This window comes from Cyrtonyx montezumae, unplaced genomic scaffold, assembly GCF_038088225.1.
Source record: "Cyrtonyx montezumae isolate F1298 unplaced genomic scaffold, pur_monq_1.0 scaffold_0, whole genome shotgun sequence".
In the NCBI taxonomy this organism is placed as follows: domain Eukaryota; kingdom Metazoa; phylum Chordata; class Aves; order Galliformes; family Odontophoridae; genus Cyrtonyx; species Cyrtonyx montezumae.
In genome coordinates, this window is record NW_027071824.1 from 14,045,815 (window position 1) to 14,062,758 (window position 16,944).

The 16,944-nt window shown below is 41.3% G+C and overlaps 2 protein-coding genes across 5 annotated transcripts in view; one reads left to right on the forward strand and one right to left on the reverse strand.

Moving 5' to 3' along the window:
* Positions 1-5,413, reverse strand: part of BABAM2 (BRISC and BRCA1 A complex member 2) — a 155,302-nt gene extending 149,889 nt beyond the window's left edge. Inside the window, exons 1-3 of one of the 3 annotated variants that reach the window (XM_065755098.1) lie at positions 5,326-5,413; positions 4,456-4,644; positions 2,321-2,480 (exon numbers count right to left, since the gene is read on the reverse strand). In XM_065755098.1, coding sequence (XP_065611170.1) covers positions 2,321-2,448 — 128 coding nt within the window. In that variant the 5' untranslated portion in view covers positions 2,449-2,480; positions 4,456-4,644; positions 5,326-5,413. Of the gene's footprint in view, positions 1-2,320; positions 2,481-4,455; positions 4,910-5,325 lie in introns of those variants that run through there. The other 2 variants (XM_065755115.1, XM_065755106.1) reach the window with 2 other exon arrangements.
* RBKS (ribokinase) overlaps positions 5,347-16,944 on the forward strand; it is a 65,530-nt gene continuing 53,932 nt past the window's right edge. Inside the window, exon 1 of one of the 2 annotated variants that reach the window (XM_065755127.1) lies at positions 5,347-5,858. In XM_065755127.1, coding sequence (XP_065611199.1) covers positions 5,809-5,858 — 50 coding nt within the window. In that variant the 5' untranslated portion in view covers positions 5,347-5,808. The remainder of the gene's footprint in view (positions 5,859-16,944) is intronic. The other variant, XM_065755137.1, reaches the window with a different exon arrangement.

Here is a 16,944-nt window from a genome sequence, read left to right on the forward strand (position 1 = left end):
GGATTTTATAATCTTAAAGGTTAAAGAAAATCAGTTTCTTACTCTTAAAAAAAATCTTTCACATAACACAATAGTTAATTCCTAAAACATCCTCATGTTCTGTAACAAATTCAAGCTAGCCTACAGCAAGACATGCTCCAAGTTCCTTCCATATGTCAATAAACATACATTCATTCAAAAGGAAAGTTTCTGCTGATGCTTATTAATGGTCATACTCATTTGAAATAACTAATAGCTTTTTACTTGATTTCAGGCATTTAATCCAGTACCTCTTCCTCACCATACAGTTCTGCTTTTTAAGTTTAAAGCCTGATTTGGCATTACTGAAACTGAAGGGAGTTCTGCAATTAACATCCTGTACCTCACCCCCATTATTCTAACTTAACTGCTCTCCTTGTTGTTTTCCTTCTCTCTCTGTCCAATTTCTATGCCCTTGTTCATTCATACAGTTATCACCTAGATTTGTCCCTGACTGCTACTTCCTACGTATTGTCATTTTCCTTTTTTCAGAAGCTTAAAAAAATTAAAAATACACAGGGGGTTGAATAACAGCATTAAGCATGGATAGGATTATGGAGTAGATCAATGGCTTTCCATCTATTTTTTGGACTCTCAGAACCCCACAATTTTTTTCTCAAGAGGCAACACACAGAGGCAAATTTAAACCTCTCTCAGTCACTGTTTTTATGTTCTACATTCCAAGTTCAATGCAAATAATACAGAATCTGAACCTCTAGGTTGGATGACAAGCACAGTTAGGAGTAAGTTTTCAGTTTTCTGAGTTAAAGGATAAACTCTTAGAAATCACTCTATATATATCCAAGTAAACTCAAGATCATCTCAGTGAGATCAGAGGCTGAAAACTTACAGACACTAAAATACCTCTGAAAAGAGCCAGCTAGAAAAGCATTGCCTTGGATTATTTTAATCTATTATTCTAAAGGCAAGCAGTGCAAGCATTGTGGGCACAGAGCAAAACTCTTATCTACATCCCAACAAGCTGATGCCTTCATTACCAGCCTACCCCTGTGCTTTCTCTCTTACTATTCCTTTTCAGAAAGGCTATAAGACAGCTTGTATCTCAGCCTTTTCCTAGGAGATTAATTCAAGAGAAAGCAAGGCCTACTATGAAGCAACAGTTGCAAGTCAATAACTGCTCATCCTGTTACATTTTATCTTCAAGACTAAACACTAAAACAAACAACACAAAGTTACATATTCTTAGACATCCTAGAAAGCCTGCAGTCTGTCAGGGAGGATGATTCCTTTCAATCTAACCACAGAATTCAGACTTTCATGAAAAGGCATTGTATCTAGAGGAAAAGCACCTCCCAGACTGCCCAAGAAATCATAACAAAGCAGACTACAGAAGCATATTAAACAGTTATCAGCAGAACTAAATTTCAAACAATTTTTGTGGGAGTTCTCAAAGCCTATTAGATTACACTACCATTCAGAACAATACACAGACCAGCAGACTATGCATCAAAGCGATGCAAGATGATTTCAACACCTTAAGCCAAAATAATTTCAGACTCTCTACTCCAGTTTCAAAGAAGTACCTGAGTCAGGAACATGGTTAGATGCCCAGCTATGGAAGAACAAAGCAATTTCTGATGCCCTCTCATCTTCAGAATTCCTTACCAGTTACTTTGAGAGTTTACCCTGTCTGCACAATATCCAAAGTAAACTCTACTTTTAGCATTTCACACCCTCCACATATTATTCACAGAGGTTACACATCAGAGTTCCCTTTGTACATGTGGATCCAAACTTTATCAGCAGCTGAAAACCACCACACATCTTTCTAGACTTAAAAACAGAAACAGTAGCTTGGCCTACTTCAAACTCTGCAGCCTACAGCCATCTGATGCACTAATCTTGAAGGAGGTTAGATAAAGAAAAAGTGCTTTTTTCTTATTTAACATATCTGTAAAGTCTTACAAATTTTACTTCCAGTTTGTAATTGATAGAAAAGGTTGAGTAAGCAAGTGATAAACAGCGGGAAAATGTGTTTACAACAGTCTAACTGCTGAAAACCATCACTACCAAGTGGCAGCAATAGAAGTGTATTAGCAAGACTACTGCCAGCAATATGACAATTTAAATCCCACAAACTACAAAATGGTAGTAAGACAAAAAAAAAAATGATCTGGTCAAAATTTCAGTTTCAGATAAGATTGGAAATGCTTAAATACACACTGACCTAGTAAAAAATCAGTGTGCTTTTCAGTGTGCTTTTTACTTCAGAGGTACAGGACATCTGAACTGTTATTAAGGGGGTGGGTATTCTTTCTGAACAAGGAACTCAAACACTCACCCAGATTTCAGGTCTGTAATTCGTAAACAATTAGTAGCATCCAGGCCTACTTTTCCATTTCTCACCACACTTGAAATGAATGGTGAAAGAGCTGGAGAAATTCTGTTCAAGGCAACTTCAGGAGACATCGTAGCACGTTCCTCCTTCCTTTTGTCTTAAGCTGTACAGGAATAGTAAGAGAGAAAAGCTATTTTAAAACATCCTACTTATTTGACATAAATTCACATATACTGTTCAAACATCAAAGGAAAAATAAGCTTAGCACTTGAGCAATCAGGAATTGAAGTGTATATACAGTTGAATTTTTTCTCCTACCTCTACAACAATCAAGGAAGTTCATTTTTCATTTACTCAATTCAATCTCAGAATAAAGAACCTTAAGTCCTAGACTCCTTTAATTAAGATCCTATCCCTGTGAGAAAGACAAATCAAAGGGATGGTCCTTCTGACCATTCACAGCCTAGCTGTTCTTGTAAGCACTTCCCTTAAGGCTGTAATTGACTACATTTGTTCTGCTCCCATTGACATCAGCTGGTCTTGCAGTACTGATTGCAGAAGGACAACCACTCTCTCCATATTTTCATTCGTAATACAACTACCACAAGTAATACATAACCAGTATTACATTCCCAACACTTCACGAAGAGCTAGACAAAGCATGTCACGCTTCCTTCAAAGACTTTCCTATCAGTGATACTACCATCCTCTGAAAGACATCCACAGTCACAAAACAGATTGTGAAACTTACAAACTTCAAGCACAGCTTTTTCCAAAGCGCTTGCATTTGCACGACCTTATGCTACATCAGTGAGGCCACTATAAGCACACTTAAAGAACCTGCTGCTTTTTGGACTAAATGCAGTAGCTCATCTTGTTTGTAAATTAAAGCAGTCTCATGCTGAAAACCTACAGTGTGGACAAAACCAGGCTGTGGCAGAAGTGGAAGAAAGAAGCAACCTAAGTGCTAATAATATATTTGCTCATATTCCTGGGATATTTATGGTTCCACCTGAAAATTAACTGAACCTGGGAGCTTTACAAAGTAGGGCCACAAATGACTCAGTGTAATGCAAAAATGCCACTGCAAATTTGGGCAGAAGGCCCCATAACTTAAACTCTCACCATTAGAGGTTATTATTTTTTAGAAGTCCATTCATATGAAAAACATCCATACATACTGCATTTACTTCCTTACAATGACTGACTAATAAAGTCAGGACTTCACAAATTCTTTTCTATTCATCAGCATTCACAAATAACAATGCACGTGGGCTGCTGTATTCACAATATTTGTTTTTCCTAACACTCAGCTTACAAACTTTACTTGGTAACTAATGGATCTTCTGCAAACTGATAATTCCTTCTAACTGGTAGCATCATTAACCATTTGAGCTATATGTTTTATTCTTATGAAAGCTATTCACACTGAAGCAGTAAGAATGAATCTTCAGGAAAACTTATCCTAGTTACTCTGAGTAAAACAAAGGCCAGGCATTTTCAGGTGAACATAAATACCCAGGGATTTCCTACAAATTGTAAATAATACATGGTTTCCTGAACTTTATGGAAACTACAGAAGCTCAAGACTGAACATCCATACAACTAGCCCTCCTTATGTGCACGGTTTACCATAACTGACAATGTGGCAACTTGGCAGACATCTATGGCCATTCAGAACACTCCCTCCTGTTGGTTAAAGCTCTATCAAAACCCACTGCCAGCTCACCCAGAGACACTGAGAACACAAGCTCCTTAGAGTTGGCCTGTGTCAACACAAAGACCAATGACCGATCTTGAACAGCTGACAAAATGAGTTTAAACTAGGACAGATTTTGCATGGGGGTGGCTAATGGTGGAATAAAATGTGCCCAGCATGTTTTACTCTACTGCAGGGATAGTAACTTCAGGCAGTGGGGCTGATGATGGCAAGGCCTTCTTAAAACATGAAAAGCATGCTGAAATGCAGGCCATCCTAGCACTTCAAATACAGAGCCCTCAACATTGGTTCTGATTATAAGATGTGCTTCAAGGGAACTTAGGTATAAAGGTAAAATTGTGACAGGTGGAGATGCATGTAGTGACCAAAGGTGAACACAGACACCTTCCAAAGTGAATTATAGAGTGAGATTCTTTACCTTTCCACTAGTGGAGTACACAAGTCCTGTCAGTGCAAGGCACCAAGGGCTCTGAAGCACTACTCCTGGCTTTACTGCATCACTTCTTTAAGACCCACAACAAATTCTACATCACGAGCCAGCTATCACACAATGCTTAGAGGCTCACTACTGGTTACGCTCACTGATTTATTTTGTAAACAAAGGGATCTGTAAACAAAGGGATTTACAAACAGTAACACAACTGTATCATTTCCATAACTTCCAGTTCCTGTAGACATCCTCTTTTCCCCACTTTAATGCCCCTGCAGCGCTGGGAACAGAGCACAAACCAAATTAACCCAAGGGAATTAAAACAACAACAAATAAATAACCCACGAGGCAGCTTCCCTCCCAAACCCAAGTATTCGGGAGAAGTACACAACCGAGCAGCGGGACCCTTTCAGACTCAGCGGCCTATGGCAGTGAATCCAGATAAGCGGAACACACGTTCCTCAGCGTGTGCCAGCGGCCGGCTGCGGGACGCCGTCCCCCACCGCAGGGCCAAAGCAACTCGGTACGTGCTCAGCGAAGCAGAGGGAGGCGCTGCGGATGAGACCAAAACGCAGCTCCAGCTCCCGGCCCCGCAGCCCAGCTCTGCCCGCACGGCCCCGTCCCGCTTTCCCCCGCCGAAGCGTTCTCAGGGCTCCAGCCCCCACGTGCCGGCCCCGGGGCGGCGCCTCCAAGCCAGACCCCCCCCCCCACTCGCCCCAGGGCCGGCGGAGGAGGCGGGTGCAGAACGCGAGCGTCCCGCTCCGCTCGCCCGCCGCTCCCCCGGGGCCAGCAGGGGCGCTGCTCCCGACCTGCCCCTCCCCGGCCCGCGCTCGGGCCACGGCCCCGGCCCCGCCATACCTACGGCGGCCGAAGCGCGGCCCCTTAGCAACGGCCGCGGCCACGCGCCCGTCCCGTTCGCCCGCGCCCGGCGTGCGCGCCCCCGCTCCCGCCTCGCCGCGCGACGTGCGCGCCTCCGCGCCCCTCTGCCGCCGCGGCTCCCTGGGCCGCAGGGGGCTTCGCGGGCCTGAGAGCTGGCGGCGGCCGCGGCGCCTGGGCGGATTTTGTCGGCACGCGGCGCGGGGTTAGAGCGGGGGAGGACAGTGACCGCGGGGAGGCTGCAGACGAAGTGGTGCGGAATGAGCCGGCGGGACGGGGGCAGGAGGGGAGAGAGCGGCGTCCCGACAGGCGTTCGCTAGTGGCACTCCTCCCGGCCGAAGGCCCCTTCCGCCCGCTCGTCTCCGTGGCGACGGGCGAAGCCGCGGCGCGGCCCGGCGCGGAGGTCGGACTCAGGGTCCAGGGTCCAGGCCCCGGAGCTGGCTTGTCCGCCCCGTCCCCAGCGCCATGGCCGCCGAGGTGGCGGTGGTGGGATCCTGTATGACCGATCTGGTCAGGTTAGTACCTGGCGCGGAGCCCTCGGCCCGGGACCGAGGGAGCTCAGGCCGCGACGCCGTGCTGCCGGCCCCGTGGGGGTCAGCCCCGTCACCGGCGCTTGGCTGAGAGCCTCAGGCAGCGGAGATATGGGGCTTGTCAGCTGCCTCCGCCGTGAGGGGGAAGGGAGACGTGGGTTTGTGGTTTCTCCTGAGCTCGGGGGCCCGACGTCGCCCTGGCCGGAGCGGTCTGCCCAGGAAATTGTGAGCTCTGATACTCATTATCAGCGCAGAAACGATTTACGAAAGGTAAATAAATCTGATCAGCTGGAGCACATTCTGAGTTCAAAGCGCTCATTTGTGCCGGAAGAGCGAGAATGAAAGCTTAAGGTTGTAAAGAAACTGAAATTAGATCTGTGAAAAAGTAGAATGGAGCCCACTGTTGCAGTCCACTGTCTGTCAGAGAGAGAAGGCCCTGAGCTATGCATATCCATACATGTCAGCAAGTGGAAGTAAGAAGCCCTAACAAAATTTAGCACCTCTGCCCCACAAAGTGAGTTTTCAAACTTATGAAATCCTTTATTAAAGGAGTGTCTTCTTCCTTTTGATTCATCATTTGGGTTTTGGAGTTAGGTACTTGGGCTGTCTTTCTGTCTTTTCTTTCTTTCTGTCTTTCTTCATATAGGTAAGGTTTCCAAACTTCTATTAAATATTAAAGCAGAGAGATTCATGAAAGCTCTTGGTTCCCACAGCCTGGGTTTTATAAGGAATACTAAATATAAGGAGAATTCAAACAAAATTGCAGGAGTCGGCAATGATGAAAGTGCTAATCCAAACTGCCTGACCTTGTTGGCCCCAGTACACTTGCGAATCAGTCCTTTATTTGCACTACATAAAACACATCTGGTTTTAAACTAAGTATGCAGGCTTGGTTAAAATAGAACTTAAAAGTGCATGTGTCTGGACTGCATCAATTCATCCTGGTGGGAATTCTGCAGTTAAAAACACAGTTCCTCACTCTGAATCAAGAGGCAGCTGCATTGAAGCCTGTGGATCAAAAAAGTGTATAATACATGATTAGAAGGTTATGCTGAGGACTAAGTGCAATGTGGACATAGACTTGTGAAAACTCTTAAATGATTGTAAGACCTATGTCAGAAACAAATTAATGCTTTACGTAATTTGGAGAATACACTGCAGTTTACCAAGAAGAATAGCAATCTTGGAAGGCACAGTAGGATATTGTATAACTGATCTTGACATTACGTGGGTCTGAGCTTGTGACATCATACTGAAACACAGAACATGGTCCTTTATTCTCAGAAAGTTCTTTTCCTGTCTCTAAAATGTGAAAAAAAGAAAAAAGTAATCAAAACATTGTCAGCTTAAGCATTTCTGCCAGCTATGGGTTTGGGTGTTTTCTTGACGGTTAAACAAAAACAAAGCAAAGAAAAAAAAAACAACACCCAGAAAGCTCCCATGCTTTTTGGCTTCAAGTTTGGTGTGATAGAAATAGTCACTTGTTTGAAACTTTACTAACTGGGCATACTGTAACTGGAGATTAAAATGTGAGTTGAAGCCATAGTTGCTGTTACACTGAGATTAAGTGGTTGTAAAAAAGCTATTTCTCTTTTCAGTCAGCTGAGAGGGTTTCTTAACTGAACAAGTGCTATCACAAGAATGTATCTGACTCACCATTCACTCCTCACTTAAGGAGCAGTGAAGGCCTTTTTATTAGTGATAAGCTGATTTAATTCAACTGGAAAAGAATGGATAGCTTCATTCTTTGTTATTAGCATAGGATTTCAGGCACTTCATAAACGAGGAAAAAGAATGGGTTTAAATTTAGCTGGCAAGTGTTTAATCAGGCTGAAATCTCCATTTAGTATCCATGCGGACAGAGTTTGAATGCAGCCAGTGTTAAAAATCCTGGTCAAATTACCTGAAGGTGTTGGGCTGTGAGCTGGGATGCCTCTGAGTGAGGAGCAAAGCTATGAAATGAGGAATGATAAGCAAGCTTTATTAAAAAAATATCCAGATTAGGATTGATGCTAGGTGTTTCTCCTGACTGTGTTTAAGTCTGAAATGCAAGGGGTGCCAGATATACTAGGTTTAAGGCTGGGGTTCATTTTTGCAGGAACAAAAGGACGCCAGGTTTTCATGATTTTTTTTTTTGTCATTTATGCTGATGTTTTGGTTTGCAAAAGATGTGCAGAGCAATGCTCACGTGTTAAATACCTGTCTGTCACCCATTTGAAGTGACTGAATAAACTGTAAGAGCCGTGCACCATGAGGTCAGACATGCCTTTGGGCATGTTGTGTTTGATAGTCTTATCCAGTGCTTATAACTGAAGCCCATCTTTCCTAGAATACAGGTGTATTGATTGAGGCTCTGCCAGAGGCACTGATGGGGTGCAGTATTGGCCCTCCAGAATACAGTCTTCACCCTCTAGAAAACTAGAAACTGAAGGTGGTAAACATTCCTAGGTGTTCAGAAGCAAGGTACTGAAAATCCACACGATAAGCCTGAAGCTACCATTAAACATATGGTAACCAGATTCTCCAAATAAAAGAAGTTGCCATGTAATGTTTTTAATCAACACAGTAAACAAGTAACTTAAAGAAGTGTAACCTCTGTGTGGAATATGCAATATGAAATTTGCTAAGCCTTACATAATGAATGAGGAGCGCATGAAAGGAGACCTGTTGAAGACATATTCACATGTAATTCTGAGAAATAATCAAATTCAGAAGAAAGAGTAGTGTCCCTTAAGATTCTTTAAAGGGAAGGAGCCCAGTGGTTTGCTTTTAAAATACTGTTCTCATTGGAAATTCCTTTCTCATTGTCCTGTAGCGCTGCAGTGGCAAAATGTGGGTTTTCTAAAGTGAATTTAGTATAATCAAAACAACCTCACGTACATACATGCAGTAAACCACACTCTTTTGGCTTAACAGGACCAGGAACAAAACATATTTGTGGTCACAATCACAATCAACGCTTCATCAGCAATTCCAGACAACAGTAGTAGAAAACAAAAACAGCATTATTCTATATGATCTAGATATCAAGCCAGACGGGTACCATCCATAGTACTATTTAAATAGTTTCTGTTCTGACTCATATTTGCAGACTGATCGTGGCAGTGGTGTTTTAATTCATACTAAATCAGGACAAGACTAAACATATAAACCAATGAGAGTCAGACACACTAAAACAATTAGAATAAACAGGAGAAACTTTGGCATGGCAATTGAAAACAGCAAAAGCAAGGAACAAAATGTAGGATGGAAAGAAAAGGTTTTAGATAGTGATAGCAGCAGCAGTTTTTTACTTGAATTCAAGAGAATGAGACCACAGCCCAAGTGCTGGAAAATGATGTTTGTTAGGATGTTCAACATTTGAAGCCTTAGTTTTTGATGGACCTTAATCCTTCTCTCAGATTGCTTATTCCTTCTAGGGAGCAGAACTAGAAGGTAGGGCTTCAGGCCCCCTTTTGTAACCACTGTCATTGCAACAAGCAAACCAATTGAAGGCATTCACTGCAAGAAGTAAGACTTGGTTGAGAAAGCATTGAGCTTCTAAGTAGTATGTTGGCAGACTGAACAGTAGTGACAAATGCATGTCCGGAATTAACATCCCAGAGGAGCCTGATGGATGTGTCAGATCATCTTCACCAACTGCACAATGTCTGCTTTTGCAAAATGGCAAAGTTAACATCTCTTAGTGAGATTCTACATCTTCTACATCTTCCTCTTAAGCCTCTCCTGGTGGTTACTGTCTGCTGGAGTGCTGCAATAAATGACTCACTATCTCATTGGAAATCCATGATCCTAAGCTGTGCATGTACTTTCTTAAAGTGCAATATTTAGATCACTAATTTCAGGCTTTTTTTTTTTTTTTTTCTGCAGGAATATGAAAAGGCATTTTCTTATGTTTCTTTTGGGATAGCAGGGAAAGCCTCACATACAATTTTGCTTTGTTTCCAGGTCTTTCATATGTTCTCATTTCCACCATTTCTCATGCATGCAGACACCATGTTTCGCAGTTTCTGTTCTTGCTTTCGTATTTTTTTTCTGCTCTTCAGCTTCTCCAAACAGCAAAGTGTTCTAGAATCCTTCAAATCCGTCCATTTGTGTTTTTGTTTTTATCTGTAATGCTTCCCCTGCAGCAGCCACTCCTCATTCTAGTCAATCTGCTGTTGCCAGCAGCATGGGAAAGCACAACTGTGAAGGAATACAAGCTTAGTCCAGTTGAGGAAATTAATCTTTTGGATCCAGAGAAAGGCATCAAGGCATGAGAGAATGTGTCATCTGTGAATTGTTTGGTTTATGTAATAGTGAAAAATCTGGGCTTGATTTCAGGGCCTTGTCTTCTTCTCTGACCTAGCAAAGTTTTGGATGTATAGTAAATGCAGTATGTGCAGGCTCTGTGCTTTGTTGTTCTGCTATGATTATAGAAGACCTCAAAAATGGTTCAGAACAATTCCCCCCTTTGCCTTCTCTTGCCTGACAAGCAGAAAGCTGCATCTTGGGGAGCAAAAAAAAAAAAAAAAGAAAAAAAATTCAGGTTGATGAAATTCTCAGTGACTCAATTCTCAGTAAAGGAATACAATTGTTCTATAAAATATACTTTCAAGTATCCAAAACAGTTCAGACATTGCTCATCTGATGTATGATCTGATAGATCCAAAGCTCATTCATGTCAGAGGAGGCTTTTCACTGCTGCAAACTGACGTGGAATTGTCTCTGCTCCCTGAAATAGGAGTGAACTGTTGATTTTAGGATGCTACACAGTTTAATGTTTTACCATATTAAAAGTGTTGGAAATGACACTCCAGTCCACCAAAGTTTTCTAACAAAAAAAAAAAACAACATTATAAAACATTGAAGAAGAGAAGATGGAGAAATGTCTGGCTGGATTTTATTTAAAAACACAGCATATCTAGGCTGAGGCCACCAATGACTTCTTTTAACCCACTGCAAGAGCTTCATTTGCAGCCAAGTTTATAAACCACAAGGAAGAGACAGTGTAGCATTGATCACAGCTGGCACTTTCTGAAACAAACTGTTGTGCATGTAGCGGAGGATGCTGAGTGTTCTGACTGAGGACTGGACATCTTACAACACCTGCTCTACACTTGTCTTTGGCTCTTATCCATGAAAACTCTTTTTCCCCCTTCTTTATTGGAAATGTGGAAGTTTCAAAAATCTTTGGAAATACAGATGATAAACTACATCTTCTAACTGAAACATTTTTGTTTGTTTGTTTTTGATTTAAGTGGAATAAAAGTGTTACCTTCTGGATTCCGTTTAATTGAAATCCCCTGCCCTTTCATTTGGTGTCTTTATTCTGTGTACTAATCTGTGTACTGTAATTAGGTGATGCCTTGCCTTCCAGAAGCAACTTCATCTCAGCAATAATATGACTCTTAATTTTTAGATTTACCCAGTTCAGTTTAATTGTATGTATTTAGTAGTGCTTTTGAGCTAAAGAATGATCCTGACAGTACTGTGGTCAGGCCTGTACTACATAAATGCCATAGCTGAAGTAATTTCTTCAGCTTCCCAATAATCAAGAAGTGTTGCTTGCCCTGCTGTGCTTTTGGAAAAGATTATGGAGTTTGGAGACCAAAAGTGAAGGCGTTCAGCTTTGTAGAAAGATAGAGAAAAGGTAGAGAGAAACTGGAGGAAGGTTTTGAAAGGGCAAAATGATAGACGTGGTTTTACAGCAGAAAGTGTGAAGAAGCTGTGGAGCTGAGGCTGAGAAAAAAGACAGGGGAACTACAACCCTAACAGCTACAGCTCCCCAGCTGTCCAGAGAGCCCCTGTTATTCTGCTTCTCCTTCTGCTAGCTCTGGTTGCCTGTTTGTTTTCTGCAGTTTTCTCATGTGGCTGCTTGGCAAGGCTCTGTTCTAGTCCTGCTATCTTCTCCCAGCAACAGCATTTTGGAAGGTACAGCACACAGTAAGTCCTCTATTACCTCCTCCTTCCCATGAATGAGTTCCCAAATGTCTGCTTCTCTTCCTACCAGCTGCAGTGTCTGGTCTGTTTAAGTTTGTAAATTGCTTTGAGATCCTTTAAGATGAAAGGTTCTACTTAAGTGAGATCATTATCGCCTGCTGCATTTCTCCACTCCTTGTTCTCAGCCCAGACTTCTTTTCTCATCTCATCTTAGGGTCCTACACAGCACTTACCATTCCCAGCTCTCAGCAACACAAAGCTTACACACAGATTTCAACTTCCAATCTTCAAGTTGTTTGACGCCTCTCAGATTACTTCAGAGCTGAAGGTTAAATATATGTATTTTCCTGAGCCAATGCCAAAATGTTTAGCACTTGCCACATTGAGATCGTACTTCTGAATTTGCGTCTGACTTCATGTTATTTTGTGTGCTTCAAGAGTCTGCATGGTTCTCTTCCTCCCACTTCTGAAGCACTTACTCATTCTAGGAAGCGTTCCAGCTACAATGTTGTTCTGTGATCCTACCCTGTGTTCTCATAGCCATACTTTGTTCATGCTCATGTGGTTAAACTGTAAGCCTGTCAGGACAGGGATTTCACTCCTGTCTGGTGCATTGGGTTTATGGAGAGGAACCCTGACATGAGTTCAGAGGGTTCTCTGTATTCAGCAATTCAGAGGCATTAATAGAGTGTTTGGAGAGTAGAACTCCTGTGCTGCTCAGCCACTCTTTTAGCTGTTGTCTTCATCTTCCATATTTTAACTGTCAGGTATGAGAGATTTTTTACTATATAGAATCTTTGTGTGCTTATTCCCAGTGTCATTCACATTCCACTGAAATTTCCCTCTTTCCTACTAAAATGAGGTCATCTTAAACTTGTGTTTATGGTACTGCAGTCATTTCCATGGCAGTAGACTATGATATCATAAGTGGAGGATTATGCCCTTCCTATGTGTGTTAGCAATTAAAAATTATGGTTTGTGAGATAAAAGTAGTGTTTACCAAGCTTTTAGGTTTAGTCCATATGAGGCAAGGAAACTATTGCTTAATTCTCTAGAGAGTTCACATGGGTAATGGAGTAAATGAATCCAGAAACATTTTGATCCTAGCAGGTGATAAGTTTTTGGGGTGTATTTTCCAAGTGGAAGAAGAAAATCAGCTACTCCATCTTGTGTTCTTGCCCTGCAAAGATCACTTGTCTGAAGCACTGTGGTGCTCCTTGTTGTTCTGTGTTGTTCAGAGCTACTCACTGCTTTGATTCACGGTACCACAAGCTTCTAGTCTCACGAGACTGGCATTTTTTCCCTTTCGAGGTCAGTCAACTATTAGACACTACCCACAAAAGTAAAGCAGTGTGCCTATCTGTCTTTTCATCTTTTTAATGGGTGCCTTCTTTGCCAGCTATCAGTAGCTGAATCTTTTCGTTGAACCTTTCTGAGTATGTACATGGTTTCTCATTGTCTGGTGACAGCAGAGGCTGGTTTCAACACTGATGGTAAAGGAAACAGCATTCATTTACAGTATAGTGTCCTCTGCTGTAACAGTTGTTGATGCTAGAAGATGCATGTGGTGGATTAACAGTATTACTTGTTTCATCTTTTCAAATACTTTGGAGTTTTTAAGTTGAGAAGGTAGAATTTTCTAAACAACAATGAAGAGGGAAAAGATGACAGAGAAGGGAGGTCATCAGTCTAGGTATTGCAACATGAGCCAAAATATGTAGCCATGTTTTGGTTATGTATTTTAATTACAGAAATATACGACTCCTGTGCACTTTTCATCCTGCCTGCTTTCCCACATAAGAGAACTGAACTCTTTTAAAATCTCTGCTTAAATAGGCTTGGACAGAGCATTAGAAGAAACTCTCAAAATGCTGTGCCCAGTTACATACAAGACTTACGTGTATCCATTTTCATTGAGAGTCTAGGATTTGACAAAGTTCTTCCTGAAATTATTACCACCTTAGTTGCTGCAATACAAAAGAGCTCCTTTTCTCGTTGAAGTTCAGGGAGGCAGAGCCAGGCAATGCCAGGCTGGAATGGAATAATAATAATAAAAAAAGGACACAATTCTTTATGTTCAGTTTTTTTTGAGGGTGATATGCCACAGCTTTTGGTGAGCACACAGCCAGGTAATGTTAGAGCAGCCACCTGAGTGTCTTCATCTACCACTAGAAAGCACAGAGTGATATCTCTGAAGAAAACAAGTCAGAAACTAATAACATTATGATCAGGGAGAGAAGCTGTTGGAATAAAAGCTTAGTTGCCATTTTTCCAATAAGAACATCAGGAGTTAAGCATTTGTGTTAATTTCTGCTACAGAAAGATGTAATTTCGTCTCAGCAATGCACAGTAGCATATGACCATTGCTTCACATTATAACAGCCCCTTTACAGATATCATAACTGTCATCTTTTGCTTTTTGTAGAATTCCCGGGTACTGTACAGTTGCAAATAATTAGAATCCAAACCAGTGACCCACTGGGCATTGCTATTGTCAGTACTTCAGGGTATTCCTAGAGCTTCTGCTCTATGCTAATGATAGAGATAGAATAGTACATTGGATTATTAATGAATCTAAATTTTCTTGCCCCACTGAATACTCTTTTACCATATAATTTTTTGTTTTGTTTTTATTTTCTCTGTTCTTATTGAAAATTGTTTTTGACTATTCAAAATAACATATCTTGTCCTTCCAGCTTGGCGATCCTTGCCATACAAGAGTTACTGAATCAAAGGGGAAATTTTCTGAAGAAACTCCTTAGAAAATATCTATTGCAATAAATACAGCTGTTGTACGTTATAATTTAACATTCAACACTGATACTCTTGTATTTTCTCTCCTCCCCCACCCCCCCAATGAACCACAGAGTGATATGATGAATAGTTATGCTCTGTCTTGTTAATGAATTACTTTCTGGCTGTACTATTAATGGAAATAACTGTTTTCCTAGATGTATTTCTGGACATAAATTTATATCTTTGGGTAAATTTTAGTACTCCTGACAGTAAAGAGCTGCTGGCACAAATCAAAAGCTGCAATAAAGATCGTACAGAGTCGATGGTAACAAATTTGTGTAAAAACACTCTAGGCGAGCATATATATGATGTTGCCTAGAGGAGCTGTCTGAGCTGTTCTTTCCATAGGAGTTTACTAGTAAGGTTTTGGTGCTTGTTTTATATGGCTCCAGTTGTTAGCTCCTATATCAAGCTCCAGTAACTTATTTGATGCTGACATTCCTGGTTTCTTCCAAGCCTAGCAATGTATACTTTGAGCCTGAAGAAAATACATAAAGGTTTTTTACCACTGTGTTGCCTAAGTAGGTGCAGAACATGATGATCCTACTGACACATAATTATAAAATAAGAAGGTCGTAATGTTCCCAAATATATCGTTTGTGCGCTCCCTTATGGCTTTTATTATTTCTTCCTTCCATTTCTGACTTCACTCTATTTTCTCTCCTTTTTTTTTACCCTCTACTGGATCAATAGCATGTCGTCCCTGAACCATCTATGATTTTCCCTTGTTTACCTCTATCTCTTGTTGTTATCTTTCTGCAGTGCACTTGTTTGCTATATTGCTCTTTTTTTTCTGCCCCTCATATTTCCATAAATAACTCAAGCTTCCAAAGAATCAGAATTCCCTTTTGCTAATTTACTCCTTCCATCGCTTCCCATACATCCTATCCTCTCTCTCTCCCTGTTTATTTAAAGTGTGTAAATCTTGACAGTATGCACAGCAGAAAGAAAAAGAAGGTACACTGGTCAGAGCTGAAAATAAAAGGTGGGAAGGAATATAAAAGACAAATCAAATTCAGTCTTATGGAAAAACAGGCATTTCCCATGTTCTCATCTGTAGTGAGGATGATCATACTTCCTTCCTTCTAATTCCCTGATCCTTTAAATGTTAGGAAACACTTCTTCTCTGGAAGAGTGGTCAGGCTCTGGAATGGGCTGCCCAGGGAGGTGGTGGAGTCACCGACCCTGGAGGTTTTTAAGGAACATTTAGACGTTGTGTTGAGGAACATGGTTTTGAGAGAACGATTGGTGATAGGTTATGGTTGGACTGGATGATCATGTAGGTCTTTTCCAAGCTTGGTGATTCTATGATTCTGTGATTATTTATTGGGAATATCCTACTAATATTATTCAGTCTGTTGTTTTATTTAACCAGATAGAACTAAGTGAAGAATGACCTGTTGGGGAAAAGCAGTTGGCAGTTTTGCTGGGGCTCAGCCGTACACCATATAGAGGCAGTGAAAATGAGCAGATAATCCATCAGTTTTCATTCCCTGTTGTTCCTTAAATTCTGACCATTAGTGGAGACATAAGAGTTGTCTGTTGCCAGGTATTGCAAGCCAGGGTTATGCAGGTTTACATAGAATTGTTTGAGTTGGAAGGGACCTTTAAGGGTCTTCTAGTCCAACTCCCCTGCAGTGAACAAGGACACCTACAGCTACATCAGGGTTCTCAGAGCCCTCTGCATCCCGAATTTGAATGTCTCTGAGGTTGGGGCACCCGCCACCTCTCTCTGGGCAACCTGTTGCAGTGCTTCACTTTCTGATATTCACATCTCTGATATTTAGAGATCTGCCTTTCCCCAGAAAACTCAGATTGTGAAAAAGGTAAATGTAGTTACCTGGAGGAGATTCCTACTTGTTGTGACTGAGTTAGCCATGTCTGACAAAGCCAGGCAACCTCTGTACACTGCAAATTCTTGTCTTTGCCACACAATTTTTAATGCTGTTGTAATATAAGATTCTAGTAGACACCTTTATGATGAGAAGGAATTTCAAATACAGCTTTGTTTATTGAAGGATTTTAGTGTATTATCTTTGCACATGTTGGCTACGTTTATTGATAAATCGAGTAAGTATATGTAAACTAAATTTTTGCTTACACTTTTCAGTTGTGACCCATATGTATTCTGAAGGAAATACTGTACTGTACTTAGAAATCTGTTGAAAAACTTTATATTTCTCAAAATTATTGTCTTGGGCACAAGCTTTTAGAGCAGCTTCTTACTGGAGAATACAAGTAATATTTAGACTGCGCTGTACATCATCTTGATAACTATGTAGTGAGAACAAATCTATGATACTGCTTACAGTATTGTAGTTCATAAAGCAAATATGCTTATGTACAAAGTGTC